Below are 15,296 nucleotides of genomic sequence, written 5' to 3' on the forward strand. Positions count from 1 at the left end.
TCTCCATCGCTGCCGATGTCCGCGGCCGATGCAGGTCACGAGTCGGAGCGCGGCGCGCGGCGCGGCGGTTGTCACGAGTCCGTGGCTGACGCAGCTTTTCCTACCCCCACCCGCGCGTCATATGCAAGAGAGTGCGGCGGTAAGATGGCGCTGAGATCCGCAGGCTTTATGGGTTGTGCTGGCGTTTGTCAGCTGTTCTTCCTCAACACGGCCCTGACAACCGGTAAGTATTTTGCAAACTCACCTTTTTAGCCCAATCCCTTTACCCGCTGAGTCTTTGGCGATAATCTTTTCATTTAACAGCAGTCGGCTGGATAACATGTTCAGCAATTAGACGGTCACAGGATCATTATGTTGAACGCAATTTCGTTTACTTGTGCAATCGTAGATTTGCTGGATTATATTCATTTTTGTTTTGTATTCATGGTTTCAGTCTAGAATACGAGTGCTTAAGGAGGTGGAAAAATCATGTGATTTTTTTTTCCCTCTGAGTTGCTGGATTAAACTGGAGTTGGTTTTTTAAATGTAATACGGTTATTCAGCTGAAACATCAAGTAATTGGGAAGTAACTTCTGTGGGTTTCATTTGTCGGTTAACTAACTAGGTTTTGAATGTATTAATTCAAACTCCATTTATTACTTAACGGAACATTTAATTGATTGATCGCCATATCTCAAAGATCGGATTGACCTGAGGGCAATCGGTGACTCGGTCTGCAGTATTTCTTTCCTGACCACCATTGGCCTTGAATGAGGATCCGCGTTCGTTGGACAACTTTGAGGCTTAAGCTAACGGTGTTGGATAAGTAACTCTTGTGTTGATGACAATCAGTAACAATAAAAAGTAGTATATCTAACAAAGCCAGAAGTCACCTATGATGGCGCTTTAAATAAACTAGACGAAAAGGTTAATTTGGTATCCCTTTTGAGGGTGGTGGGGTGGTGAAATTAAAGGTACGAAAAGCAGATGCATGCATTGGATTTGATGGCATACATCGCAATGACTTAAGTAGAAAAAATAGAACATTTGTGGTTATCTTTCAGAATTCTCAAGATTCAAAGTTCTGGTGAATTGGTAGGTAGCTGGAATTCACTTAAGTTGAAGGATATTCAGGAAGTCATAATGTGATCAGACAAATTTGTCATTATATTTCTGAAAAGGAAATAGTGTTTGAAAAATGGCACTATTGCAATTGTAATTGGTACTATATATAGGGGAATAGTAGATCCAATTTTCAAAAGGCATTTGGTAAGTATCATAGGTTTTACATAAATATGTAATGTGATTGGGGATCACATTTTTTAATTATGCACGGGGATTTGGATGTCAATGGTGGCATGGGCATTTAGCACTCACTATACCGTTTAGGAGGATAGTAGTCAGCCTCGTTAATGTCTCTTTATACAAAAAACAAGTGTTGTAACTCAACAGGTCAGACAGTTACTCCAACATTTTGTATTTGTCAATCAGCATCCACAGTTCCTTGTGTCCATATCTGAATGTCTCTGCTTGCCCACACAATCGACTAGAAAATCTGGCATCTTTGCCGAAATGATATTGGTTAGCCAATTTGTGTCAATATTGTTTTCTTATAGTTAATGTTAATAGCCAAATTGTCATGTACTTTGAATAAGTCCCAATATCAACATTTCTTGCCCCTGAATTCAATCCCAGTAACTTAATCACTATTGTCACTACATTCCAAAAGTAATCAATTGGACATAAGATGCAGTGAGTGTGATGAAGTTTTACTTCACAACTGTAATTTAAAATTTTACGCTGGGCTATCATGGCAGGTTTTAACTTGATTTTTCTTGCTAGGTTGTGATGTATGTTATGGCAATAATCATTTTCAGAGTCACCTTGCTGGTTTGTATTTTGCATGTTTAAATAATTGGATGAAACTTTATAAATTAAAAAATACATCTTTAGATTGGATTAACCCATTCATTTGATTAATAGCAAGTTGGTAAAAAAAGCGCCTTAAAGAATGTATTTATGATTTAATAAGAAAGTGCCTTAAATGGTGTAGTTAAAATATTGTAAAGTTTGTTCAAGAAGGAACTGCAGATGCTGGAAAATCGAAGGTAGACAAAATTGCTGATATTGTAAAGTTTAGTCTCTATTGATAATAGAAAAGGCATATTTAGTTATGAATGTGTACATTTTTCTTATTAAAGCTAATCTGTACATTTTAACATTTCGTGCTTATATTCTGTTAATCACTGAATCATGTCAGCTTGGAGAAGATATTTAAGATTTAAATAAGATTGTATTCACAAATCTAATTGACAGAGTGTGGAAGAGTCATCAATCATTCTACTTTTGGAATCTCGTTACAGGCAGTTTAGGTCATTGTAGATTCGTTATTTGCTGCGCAATCTAGTCTAATCTAGTCAGTGTGGACTAAGTAAATCTTTACCAGATTTGGTAAATTCAAAATTCCTTGCATTGTTTCAGCACAATCCCTATCCTGGAATATTTTCAATTTTAAGCCTTTTTGAAGGGTATTCTTCCAGTATTTAATAATGTTCTATTCATGTAGTTAGTTTACTTGATAATGCAGCTGTATTGGAATTAATGAAAGCTTTTCATTTTACAGCATCAATTTTCTAACCCTATAGACTCTTTAACAATATGCCAGCTGTACTTTACTGTACTGTATTTCATGTTAACAGGTTATTTTGCTAGTATCAGAAGTAACAGCCTAATAAATCTATATATCTGCTTTGCACCCCTCTACTTGCAAATCTAGTTACTTTTTCATAACTGTAGACAACAGGAACTGCAGATGCCGGTTACAAAAAATACATACAGAGCTGGAGTAACTTAGTGGGTCAGGCAGCATTTTCAGAGATGTTGCCTGACCCGCTAAGTTACTCAAGCACTTTGTGCCTTTTTATGTACTTTCCCGCAACTGGTTTTGTTAAAAATGGTTGTCAGTTGACATAAACATTCCCAAAAAGAATAAATTAATGCATGATCAGATAATCTGTTATACGTGATGTTTTAGCATTGAATGTTCATCAGAATGCTAACAAACTCCTGCCTCTCTGATTTTAAATAGTACTTTGTGCCCAGCTGGACATAAATGGTTGGACGAGAGATCACCCAAAAGTCAGCATCTTTAACAATGCTATAGAACCTCACTATTGTATTGTGTGTGTGTGTATAGTCAAGTCAGTCTTTTGAGACAAGGTTTTTCCATGTGAACTGGTTTGCAAAGTTATGCAATGTCAGTCAAGAATGGTATTGTTCTTGGAGTTGCCTCTTCTTGTTAACCATTTACTTGTCCACTACCAATTACAACTACAAGAGGTGGGACTACAGAGCTTTGGTCTGATCTGTTGGTTGCATGATAATTTAGCTCAGTCCATTGCATGCTGTTTAACATGCATCATGTCACCCTGCTTTGCTTTCCTATCACTTTTCCTCTTTGAATATTATTTCATTGTGGATGTATTTTCAGGAGTGGTCATAAGTGATGGAAGTAGAATTAGGCCATTCGGCCCATCAAAGTCTACATTCAATCATGGCTGATCTAGCTCTCCCTCCTAACCCCATTCTCCTGCCTTCTCCCCATAACCTCTGACACATGTATTAATCAAAAATCAATCTATCTATCTCTCCCATAAAAATATCCTCTGACTTGGGCTTTACAGGCTTTCGTGGCAAATAATTCCACAGATTCACTACCCTCTGACTACAGAAATTTCTCCTCGTCTTCGTCCTAAAATAACGTCCTTGAATTCTGGGGCTATGACCTCTAGTCCTAGACTCTCACACTAGTGGAAACATCCTCTCCACATCCACTCTATCCAAGTCTTTCACTATTCTGTATGTTTCAATTAGGTCCCCCCCCATTCTTCTAAACTCCAGCGAGTACAGGCCCAGTGTCAACAAACGCTCATCATAGGCTAACCTACTCATTCCTGGGATCATTCTTGTAAACCTCATCTGGACCCTCTAGAGCCAACACATCCTTCCTCAGATATGGTGTTTAATGATTTTTAATACAAAAAAAGGTGACTCTGCTATCAGGTTAAAATGGTGAAGTCACCTGCCTGTTACTGTCCTTGCCAAGCATCCACCCATTGAAGTGCAGTAAAAAGAATGGGCCCACTGCACATTTATTTATCAGATTTTCTTCATTGCTCAAGGCCAGTAATGACAATTATGTTGTCCCTGATGATTTTTAGATTGAGATCAATTAACTTTGAACTAACTGGGAATTGCAACTGAAGCCTTCTGGTCGATAAAGTATGTGGCTCTTGCCAGCAAAGCTCTTGATGTACATTGTTCACGAACTTAAAGACTTTATACAATTTATTCTGCCCGTCTTGCAGCCAAATTACCATTGTAGAAGAACATTTTTTATTGTTCTACAAGAAGCTGATTTAGTTTTAAAAAGCTTAAAAGGAAATTTAAAAAATCTTCCTCGGCGCTTTCTCTATTCTCTACCCTACCACCTGATTTAATTATTTGCATATACTAGAAAGCAGTTGCTCATGGTTTGTTAATCTCAATAATTTTTTTTACTTAAACATCTAAGAGTTTGGCTTTTCTACAATCTAATTATCTATTCTGCCGGATGAATATCTACTATTGTCCAATTTATAATGGAACTCTTTTCAACACAGCAAGGAATTAATGGCATCGGAGACCTTTCATTTATTTTCCACAAAATTAAACTTTTTAAGTCAAATTTTGCTTCTATTGAGGCCACTATGGAACAACTGAAAACAAACTATTAATGAGTGGGTTGGGGAAAGAAAAAAACACTTAACATTAATCTATATATATTTTGCAGGAGTCTTTGGTGACCAGTTCAGCATATTGAAGGCATCACAGTCTGTCCACTTCCAAAATGCAGGGCCTCTGCCTGGCGGCCGTATTCCAGATGTTGTATCTTTGTCAATGGGATTTTCGGTTGAGGAGGTAAATTATACTTTCTCTGTATAGTGGTGTTGAATTTTATTTGTCTTTGCAAACATTTGTATAACTTTCTAGGATGCATGAAAATGCTAAGCATTTTGCATTCTTAAGTTTGTGATACTGTTCAATGCAATTAAATATGCGGTGTAGTTCCGCTTGTAATAAAACATTAAAAAAATGTTTGCCTTCTATAAATGCCTCTCCCTAAAAATGTTTTATTGCAAATTGTGGTACAAGCCTTTGCACTGGCCATTAATAAAATTAAACAGCAACAGGCTTGGTCAAATGTTGTCAGAAACCTGCATGCAAGTGTTTTTTTTTGCTGGATTTCTAATAACATATTCCTGGACTACATACCGTGGAAAGTTTGGGCAAGTGCAAATTTGAAGAGTGACTAGTGCCTTTCGCTTGTTGCCATCTGCGAAAGTCTCATCCAAAAAATAGTCCTCTGCAGAATATCTTCAGCCGACATCAGGAAGACCTTGAGGCAACACAAGGGGAAAAATTGTTCTGATTGTAGCAATGTTACAACATTTTGAGATTTAAAAAATCGAGTCTGCAATTTATCCCATCAGATAAAGCATAAAAAGAAGTTTAATTTGACACCTAATTCGCTTTCATATCTTCAGTATTAAAAATGTTATGGCCATTCTCGTATTCGGAAATTAGCACCTAGTTCCCTATTGATTTTCCATTGACTTAACACGTTGTGATCAAGGACAGTCAAATGTCTAACCCTAACCCTAATTAAGAGAACTGAAATAAATTTTCAGTTATTTTAAATCCTTTCCTTTTTTCCAAGGATCTTCAATGGCCTGGACTTGCTATCGGCAGCTTGTTTCATCGACCACGTGCCAACTTTTTGGTAACTGTCAGGGGAGTTGAACAGTTGGTGCTGCCCAAGAGTGGAATCTCATACACTGTTGAAAACGTAAGTAGTTTATCAACACTTTGTGTAATGTATTTTGGAGATTTTATCATTAAGGATTTGGAAAATAACTTGTTATAACATCAAATGCTGGTGGTGTATCCCAGTTGAACTTCAGAAACTGTTGACCTCAAACCATTGACCTGATTTATGAAAGTTTGAATTTTGAAATATATCAAAAAGGAAAGAAACATCTATCTATACATAACTAAAACTCTGAACGTTATCTTCCGGTTTGCGCGTTCTTTCTATTTGCGCAAATAATGGTATGCGATAGCGCTACGATTTTTCGCCAGCGTACTCACCGTTCTCCTCTGCTTTGAGTGCACCAAGTTTCATTCCGATTGGGGATCTAATGTAAACGTTAGCGAGGTTTAAAAATCGTGCATGCGCAGATCGATCTGCTCTCCTGCCTCTGTTGGCGCCGCATGGATTGGCCTTTTCTCTTGTCACTCCGTGCGACGGTCCGCCCCTTCCTACGCCACAGTGTCTTTACTGGAGCTGAGGGAGGCTCTGGATGGTCTCCAACCAGACAGAATTTTCGGAGGGACCAGAAACTGCCCAGCCCGGCACGGAGTCGGAGATGTCGCCAGACTCTGATCCCAGCGGAGAGCGTCCAGCGACCAGCGCACGCTGTGAATCCTCAGTACACTGTCAGCTACAGCCCCTACCCTTCTGGTCCCCCTTGCTGGCTCCTGCCCCCCTCACCGTGATACCCCCCTCTATCATTTCTCCGAGCTCTCTTCCCCCCCCTTGCCCCATACACCCCCCCTGCCCCATACCCCCCCCCCGCATATAAACCCCCCCCCCCCCCATTGCCCCCGCACCCCCCCCCCCCCCCCCATGGCCCCACATTCCCTCCCCCTCGCGCCCCATCCCCCCACACTCCCCCTTCCCCAGTCCACACACACCCCCTCCCACCTCACAACCCCCCTTGCCACACACCCCCCTTCCCTCCCCTCCCACACATGAAGAGGAGGGGAGAGAGTGCTGCGGGATGAGGGGAAATGAGCCGCACCTGCACAGTTAGGAGCTTTGGGTGAGTGGTGGGATATTGCATTGGGGGAACGGGTGAGTGGTGGAATATTGCGTTGGGGAATGGTTTGCGTTGGGGGACCAGGCCTCCCGTGTGACTAATAGTCTAATACATAACTAAAACTCTCATCTTGTTATCTTCCGGTTTGCGTAGATTTTACATTTGCGCAAACACGGTACATGATAGTGTTACGATTTTCCGCCACCTTACTCATCATTCCCCTGTGGTACAAGTGCAACAGGTTTTGTTCCGATCGGTGGTATATTTTTATTAAGTAAATCTTACAAACAGCGCATACGCACATTGGTCTCCTCTCCTGTCAGTCTCCGCCGGGATGGCGACGCCCCTTCCTGCACCATCGCCGCAATGATTGGCCGCGTCCGCTGTCAGTCACCAGTGGCGCCTGCCTCTGCGCGGCTTCCGATCGACGCGGCCTCTGGTCAAGGCAACCTCGTGTGTGCGTACGTGCGCCTGTGTGGGACTGGCCCATTAAGGTCGAAGCCAAGTCAAAGATTTCAACATGGTTGGTGGTTTTGTGTGCAATATGTAATTGTAAACAAATTTCCTGAACATTAGCGATTTTGTCTGTGAGGTTGATGTAAATTGTTATGAACACAACAGAACATTACCCACATCCAAACTTTTTGGGAGGGCCAGCAGGATAGCTGATGTTAACTTCCAACGCTGCTATATTTGTAGTGCATTAATTTTAAACGACTTCATAAAGAAACTGCTTCTCAACGCACTTTCAGTTATTGTCTGGTTTAAACGTTTTGTCGGGTAGCCCCATTTTTGAAAAAGTTTGAAAGTTGAAGTTGAACAAAATTAATATTCTATGATTCCATGCGAGTGTGGGGTGTCATCTGGAGTGTTCTGTTACAGTGGTGAGATTCGGGTTGTGCAGGTCAGTTCAAGGGCTGACCTGCACAACACGGGGAACTCGCTGTGCCTGAACATGGTGGTATGAGACTTCATGCCTCAGTGCTGGGCCCGGCAGGTCATCCACAATGTTAAAGCCCAAGAGTCTGAAGCTCTGACCCAGCAATAAAATCTGATAGTGATGCAAGGCCCTAGTCCGAAATGTCGCCTATCCATGTTCTCCAAGATGCCTCCTGACCTGCGGAGTTATTCCTGCATTTAAAAAAAAAAAATTTTGGTAAACCAGCCTTTGCAGTTCCTTGTGTGTAATGAAATCTGGCACATGGTCTCTTGACTTCCTTTTTCTGACGGCAACGATTAGTTCCTTGGTTTTTTGAGAGGTTATTGAAGTATCACTCTACCAGCTGTTTTATCTCTTGCCTGTAGTGAGAGAAGTCATGCAGGCAGATCACAATGCCCTTCCTGGCTACTGGTAAAATAGAGTCCTTTTTTGAATTGGGAGGAACCTCAGGCTACAGAAGCGAGAGACTGAAGATGTCCTTGAATACTCCAACCAGTTCATCTCGCGGATCTTTAGCACACAACCAACTACACCATCTGGGTCAAATGATTTGTGTCAATTCACTCCAAGTATGCTCTGGTGTCGGTTTTGGAAACTGAAATCACAGGATCGTCAGGTCCAGTGGGGGCTTCCTGTAGATGTGTCATAGTTCTCCCTTCCAAAGTGTAAAAAAAGTGATGCATCGTTGCCACTTATGCTTCACCACTTCACCTTGAATCAAGTGATAGCATGCAAGCCCAACCACACTTGTCGAACATCCATCTGTGGCTACAAATTGATTGGGAATTATTTTTTTGCTCTCGCGATGGCCTTCGATGTACCTGGTCCTCTGACATCTTGGCAATCAGTGAGCTTTAGAAAAACTTCAACCAATGGTTCCACTATCTCTGCAGGCAATTCCTATAAACACCTAAAACCGCTTCTGCCATTCTACCTTGTAATTGCTAGTCTCTTGAGGATCCTAACTACAAGATCTCTATTAATCCTACCTTATTACACATGACCAAATGCAAAATAGCCACTTTCTGGGTAGGATCAGTAACAAATTGCTCTCACAAACAATCTGTAATTCACTCCACAAATTCCTCTTTCATGGTACTCTTGCCAGTTTGATTTATCCAATCAATGTATAGATTAAATTACCGATGACAATTGCTTTGGGCAACTGTCAAGCACATTCTGTCCATGAACTTTGCAACATTCATCTAACCAAAGGGAATGAGATGAGGTAATTGAACCAGTAAGAAGGACGAAGATGTCGCTACAGTTCCAAGTCGGGCATATGCCTAACCCCAATGCCAAGCAAGTAGCACAGCACCCACTCATAGAAGGATACGACCCTTGGAAGCCCAATGAGATGATGGCTATTTTAGCAGCTGATGGCTATTTTAATCCCTTCTAGATTCCTCCCTTCTCTCTACTTCCTGTCGGGTTCACTTAGCATGTGCATTCTTTTTTTTAACACTTCCACTCCCTTGCAGGATCCTCCTTACATTAAACATACACCTAATTTTGCAGCATTCTCCTGCCAACTAGATAGCAACAACTTATCCTTTTCTTCCTGACAATATTTTTTCCACAATGCAATTATCTCTTTTTCCTTTATACCGTGTCCTTCTTTCCAAATTATTTCTTCTGCCTTTTTAATTATTTTTTTGCTTCCGATTCCCTCCCAGAGGCCAAAAATCTGGTCCCAGGAATTTATTTGAATTTCCTGATAACTGTCGTAACCCGTTTGTCTGTTTGGGATAAATTTCACACAATCTCTGTAATGGAGAATCAGGGTCACCCATAACATCTATGTTATTGCCCATTCTCCTCTTCCCTCAGTACTGACCTCTAAACAAATTTACCTCAGTACTGACCTTCAAATGAAAAGTAAATTTTATGTCAGCAGTGACATTCTGTACTTTTACCTCAGTACAGGCCTTTTCTTTATTCCCTCAGTACTGACCTTTTTTATTCTCTCAGTACTGACCTTTTTTGTAATCTCTATTGGTCGTTGGCTTCTTTGATCGACCCAAGGATCTCGTCGGGATCAAGAAAGACTCGGTATCAATGATTTAACTACGTATTAGACTTGGAGCTGGAGGAAACCGAATGGTAAAAATCACTCACCCCGGTGGCCACTTTCCCGCAGTCTTGCCCAAGATCAGTTGAATACTTATTTCACGCTGAGTTGACTTGTCCGTTGAGATCCCACTCCTGACACCAAATGTTAAACTGGATTCTTTTCCCCTCGATCTTTACTCGGTAAATGTACTGAACCAACACACCGTTCTTGCTTCAACAAATTTATTTGTCACCCCGGGGGATTTACTCTGGTCCACGACCTGTCACTCTCTTGGAGTTCCAAGTGAGCGCTTTCTTGGCCCTCCAATCATATCATGACATGGTATGTATATAAAGGCAAAGATCAGGTTCCTCAAGACAATTGACTCGCAAGCGCATGATCTCATTATCACCAATGATCAGGTTCCTCAAAATGAGTGACTAACTTCGTCATCACAGCTGCAACAGAACCCAGCATTTTTCCACTCAACGCTGTAATTTTCCACTAAATTACACAGCAAAACCCAAACTAGGCAATATCAAAGTTAAAATATCTCATTGAAATCCATCTTCCTTGAAGTGAATAGTCTCTTGCCTATGCCAACTGTGGGTGCATCTTGAGATTAGTTATTCTTTGTCATCGTCTCTGTTCAAATGGAGTTTGAAATCCACTATTAATATCAATCTGCATTGAAGAGAGAGATAACTGCATCTCTTCCACAACATATCATTTCATATAGTGCAATGTGTTACAAATCATTTAACCCTTGTTTCATTGCAGCCGGTTCCTTTCACTTTGGATAGTGTTTCCAATTCTATCCACTCAATGTTTTCCGAAGAGACACCAGTTATTCTGCAGCTGACCCCCAGTGAGGAGGTGAGTGATCAGATTATTTTATTATTCCATGGCGCTGTGCAGGGTATGAATAGACCATTCTTAGTCTCCTAGCTGATTCCTTGTAACCAGCACAGCCTAGTTCATAGTCAGAAGAAGGGTCCCACCAAAAAGGTCACCTTTCCATGTTCTCCAGGGATGCTGCCTGTCCTGTTTAGTCACTCGAGTGCTGTCTTTTTTTGTAAACCAGCATCTGCAGATCTACAATCTATTTCATGGTTATGTTGACAATGATTAAAAATGTTACGCAAAACTGGACCACCCTGGGTATGTATGCTGCGTAGATGTCTAGCTGAAATAAAATTGTGATTCATTGAACAGCATGTGAACTTCCTGTGAGCTAAATGCTATCTTTACCTGGAAATTCATCAATCAAGGCCATCCACCCCAATGTGAGTAATCATAGATGGCACCTTTGACTTATCTACAGCTATTGACCAACAGCTGGTTCCCTCTAAAGTATGTCTGAGGGAGCAGGCAGATGTACTTGTATACCCAACTGCAAAATCCTGCTAAGTGGACAGTCTAGAACATCAATTTGGATGTCCCACATATTTATGGGCAAATAGACTTATCTCTAAAGGTTAGCCTTGTTGCACCACTGAAACTGGATGGTCTGCATGAGTGGCTTTGGGTAACCCAGTGCTATCTACCCCACAAACCCAGTTTCCTAGCAAATGATGATATTCTCTAATTTTCCGCACTTTTTAAAATAATTTTCTTACCCCAAATGCCTTGCTCTTCAAGCATCACCAGTGTCTGATAAGGCAACAGAGAACGTACCAGTTTGTTAATGTCTTGGTTCTTAGTTCAAGTTTTGTTTGTGAAACTGAATAATGAAAAAGATTTATATTGTTTTAGAGACTATATATGGTTGGGAAGGCAAACAGTATTTTTGAAGATCTTCCAGTGACATTACGACAGATGAGAAACCGTTTATACCAGGACAACTCTGTTTTAAACTTGATTCATTCTTATTCTTTGAAAGAAAATAACGAGGTAAGAGAATGTAGGGAGTTTTGCTTTCTTTTTCACTAAACACAGTGAAACACTGATAATTTACCATGCTAAAGACATTGGTGCCAAACTAGCTAATTTTCAAGGCTATTGGATGTTGTTCCCTAATAATGCCCCAACACATTTTAAATTTAAATATTTAAAATACTACACAATATATTTTCCCTTAAGCATGATAATTGTAAAGAGAGCATGGGAACAAGGGCCCCAGTGAGCAGAAAGGGGCCCCAGATGGAGAGAGGCAGAGGTTCATTACCCTCTGAATGAAAGGTTTCTCCAACCCACTCCTGAACATCCTCACCCTAATTCTGATACTGTATTCCTAGTCCTAGCTCATCAGTTTCATGAGATTGCATCTGATTCTTAACTCTAGAGAATGGAGTCTCGCTCTAGTTGATCATTCTTCATGAAACCTATCAGCCTGGAACCCATCTAGTTTTTGTTGCACACTCTATGGAATGCATATCCTTTCTTGGCGAAGGAGAGCAAAAGTGTACATTGCTGGAGTTAACAGCTCAGATTTTGTGCAACAAAGGGTTCTCAGTTCCAGTAGTATTATCTCATTGAGATGCAACAACCTGGGGCTTGCCTGAATCTAGCACAACTTCTCATAACTAGAGTGCAGACTATACTTTGAAAATGGTGCCTCTTACATGTGGAGTCCGTAGACTATTTCTGTACACTTCACTAATCGGGGATGTGCTTGTGTATGGAAATACTTTACTGGACTGTAGGTAAGAAAATAATTTAATTGTGCATTTGCATGTGACAATAAAAGCACCATTGAACTATTGAGTATATAGTCACGTTTTTTTGTCACATACACATACAAGATGTGCAGTGAAATGAAAGTGACAATACCTGCAGATTGTGCAAAAACAACCGAACAACAGAACGGAATAGAACAGAACCCGTATTTACATTTTAGAATAATTTTTTTTTTAAAAAGACACAACACAACAGTAAATTAGTCCCTGGTGAGATAAGAGGTTACAGTCCTGATGGCCTGTGGGAAGAAACTCCATCTCGGCCTCTGTTTTCACAGCGTGACAGCGGAGGCGCTTGCCTGACCATAGCAGCTGGAACAGTCCATTGCTGGGGTGGTAGGGGTCCCTCATGTTGCTGGCTCTGGATCTGCACCTCCTGGTGTATAGGTCCTGCAAGGGGGTTGAGTGTTGTTCCAAACGCACTACTCTCTGCAGAGCCTTCCTGTCCTGGGCGGAGCTGTTCCCAAACCAGATTGAGATGTTGCCAGACAAGATGCTTTCTACAGCCCCAGAGTAGAAGCACTGAAGGATCCTCAGAGAGACTCAATTTCCTCAGCTCTCTGAAGTGGTAAAGGCGCTGCCTTGCTTTACTCACCAGTGCGGCAGTGTGTGTTGTCCATGTTAGATCCTCTGTGATGTGGACTCCCAGGTATTTAAAGCTGCTCACCCTATCCACAATAGTTCCATTTAACTCCAGTGGGACTAAATGGGAGATTTACGTCCTTGTATGTTGAGCCCTTCCAATCATCGGGAGCAATTTTAGGATTATTGCTTAAACTGCGCATGCAGAGAAATCTTTAGTTTTGAGTTGTGATAACATTTGCTTGTTAAAGCAATTGCTAGAGCAGAATAAAAATAATTTAAAAATCATCTTATCCCTTTCCTTTTCTGAGGAAATACTGGGTAAGGTTGTTTGAGATGTCATTTTCCAAATATGGAGAAAAACTGCCCCAGCTTTTTGTTTCTATCCAATGGTACATGTTTTGTTGTGGTCACGGTGGGTCAAAGGGCCTGTTACTGCGCTTTATGGCAAATTAATATCTTGCCATATATTTGTAGATTGTTAACTTAAGTCTGTAAGAAGTCAACTTTTGTATATTTACCTAGTTTTAGAGCCGTTGTGTTGCGAAATACTTTGGATTATTTTTTTTGCAGTTATCCATGCAGCAGAATACATTGTACCCCCACCTCCAATAGATAAGTATTTTAAAAGCTTTTGGTGTTTTCCTTTCAGGTTGACCTTCTGTTCCTTTCAGAACTCCAAGTTCTTCATGATATTTCTGCATTGGTGAGTTAAGCACAACATTACATAACACATGTATTTTCTAGACAGATTGCTTAAAACTTAGCAGATGTTGAGGTTAATAAATTAGCATTTTATTTATATTTAATCTAAAATCATATATAGATGCTTGACAAGTGAGGCATATTATTGTCAGCACTGGGCAAGAAATCGTTAGCTGGTTATTTAGTAATTTCATAGTAACATGTCTGATTTTTGAGGAACAGGAAGCTCCTTGACTCCATCTGCTTGTGAAGCCTGCCTTATTTCCTGCAAAATTCAGCAATTACGTTTATTTGAAAATTTGCCCTGCCAACTTGTATTTACAACCAACAGATCTCCAGCAATAACCTTCCCTGATAGTGTTTGATTAACACTGCAGTAATCTTTCCTTGCCTCTTCTGCTTGTTCTTGCCAACTTATGCTGGATGTCTGTGAATGGAACCCTCAACTTGAGAATACGTGTAGCAGAGACGGAGAAATTATGAGAAAGGTGGCATTTTTGCATGGGATGATGTAGGGAAATGTGTAGGTAGCTGAAGGATTTGGTGGGTTTATGGTAGAAGTCTGTGGATGGCCGGTCTATTGAAATGGAGAGACGGATCAAAAAAGAGTCAGATGGATGGTCCAAGTGAATTTGTTGGGGCCATGGGACATGAATTTTGTGAGCATGGGAGGTCAATTTTGTGGGTGCCCTGAAAATATAAAAAATGACAATGATTTAAGGGTAGAATCTCATGACTTGCTTGGGAAATAGCTGACTACAAATGTTATGCTGCTGGTCAATATTGAATTTGAATTAATTTTGTTCTGTTGTTTATTCATCCTCCTGACATGATTGTAATTTCTTTAAACTGTCTTCCAAGTTTCTTCTGTCTGGACATTCAGTGGAAAGAAATGTTCATAAAAATGTGTATTAATATGCTTAACGAGATATTTTGAATTCTTCCAATATTGAACTTCTATCCCCTTCAACCTCCAATTCTGGCATCTCTGCACCCCTTTACAATCCCCTTTGGAGACGATGACCTCGAATGAAAGCTGTCGGCCAACATTTTTTCATTTGTATTCTTAATGCATCTTCCTAACTATTATCTCTTATTTATCCCTTTTAAAATACTTTGATCTTTATTTCTGTATTGGGTGTAAAAATAATTCATGTTTATTTTAAGATAAGACTATTCCATATACTTTGTTTTGAATTATTTGGTCAAAAAGATATGGTTTGCGTTGTTATGCCATAAAATATCTGCCAAACCAGCTGCATATTAACACAAAACAGCTAGAACTTAAGACTCATTTTTCTAAAGTATAGCAATTGGTAGCTGTTGAAAATGTCGTAAAGCATGATTTCAGTTTTGTTGAAATGAGTAGGGTTGCTCAGCGCAAACTTTCTGCACATCCTATATTAAACAATGACCACCTTTTACAAGTATAGTGTTTG

At 40.3% G+C, this 15,296-nt stretch overlaps 1 protein-coding gene and 1 long non-coding RNA gene across 2 annotated transcripts in view; one reads left to right on the top strand and one right to left on the bottom strand.

The window, feature by feature from the left end:
- The window catches only part of atp6ap2 (ATPase H+ transporting accessory protein 2), a 26,382-nt gene continuing 11,086 nt past the window's right edge, over nucleotides 1-15,296 (top strand). Inside the window, exons 1-6 of the mRNA XM_055644616.1 lie at nucleotides 1-223; nucleotides 4,811-4,938; nucleotides 5,738-5,866; nucleotides 10,673-10,768; nucleotides 11,648-11,785; nucleotides 13,805-13,858. Of these exons, the coding sequence (XP_055500591.1) occupies nucleotides 16-223; nucleotides 4,811-4,938; nucleotides 5,738-5,866; nucleotides 10,673-10,768; nucleotides 11,648-11,785; nucleotides 13,805-13,858 (753 nt within the window). The 5' untranslated portion in view covers nucleotides 1-15. The remainder of the gene's footprint in view (nucleotides 224-4,810; nucleotides 4,939-5,737; nucleotides 5,867-10,672; nucleotides 10,769-11,647; nucleotides 11,786-13,804; nucleotides 13,859-15,296) is intronic.
- LOC129702700 (uncharacterized) lies at nucleotides 9,506-13,814 on the bottom strand. Its single transcript, XR_008724423.1, has 3 exons — nucleotides 13,674-13,814; nucleotides 11,512-11,615; nucleotides 9,506-10,576 (listed from the first exon to the last, which is right to left on the bottom strand). It is a non-coding gene; the product is annotated as an uncharacterized LOC129702700 (long non-coding RNA).

Source organism: Leucoraja erinacea, chromosome 13 (genome assembly GCF_028641065.1).
Source record: "Leucoraja erinacea ecotype New England chromosome 13, Leri_hhj_1, whole genome shotgun sequence".
Lineage (NCBI taxonomy): Eukaryota > Metazoa > Chordata > Chondrichthyes > Rajiformes > Rajidae > Leucoraja > Leucoraja erinaceus.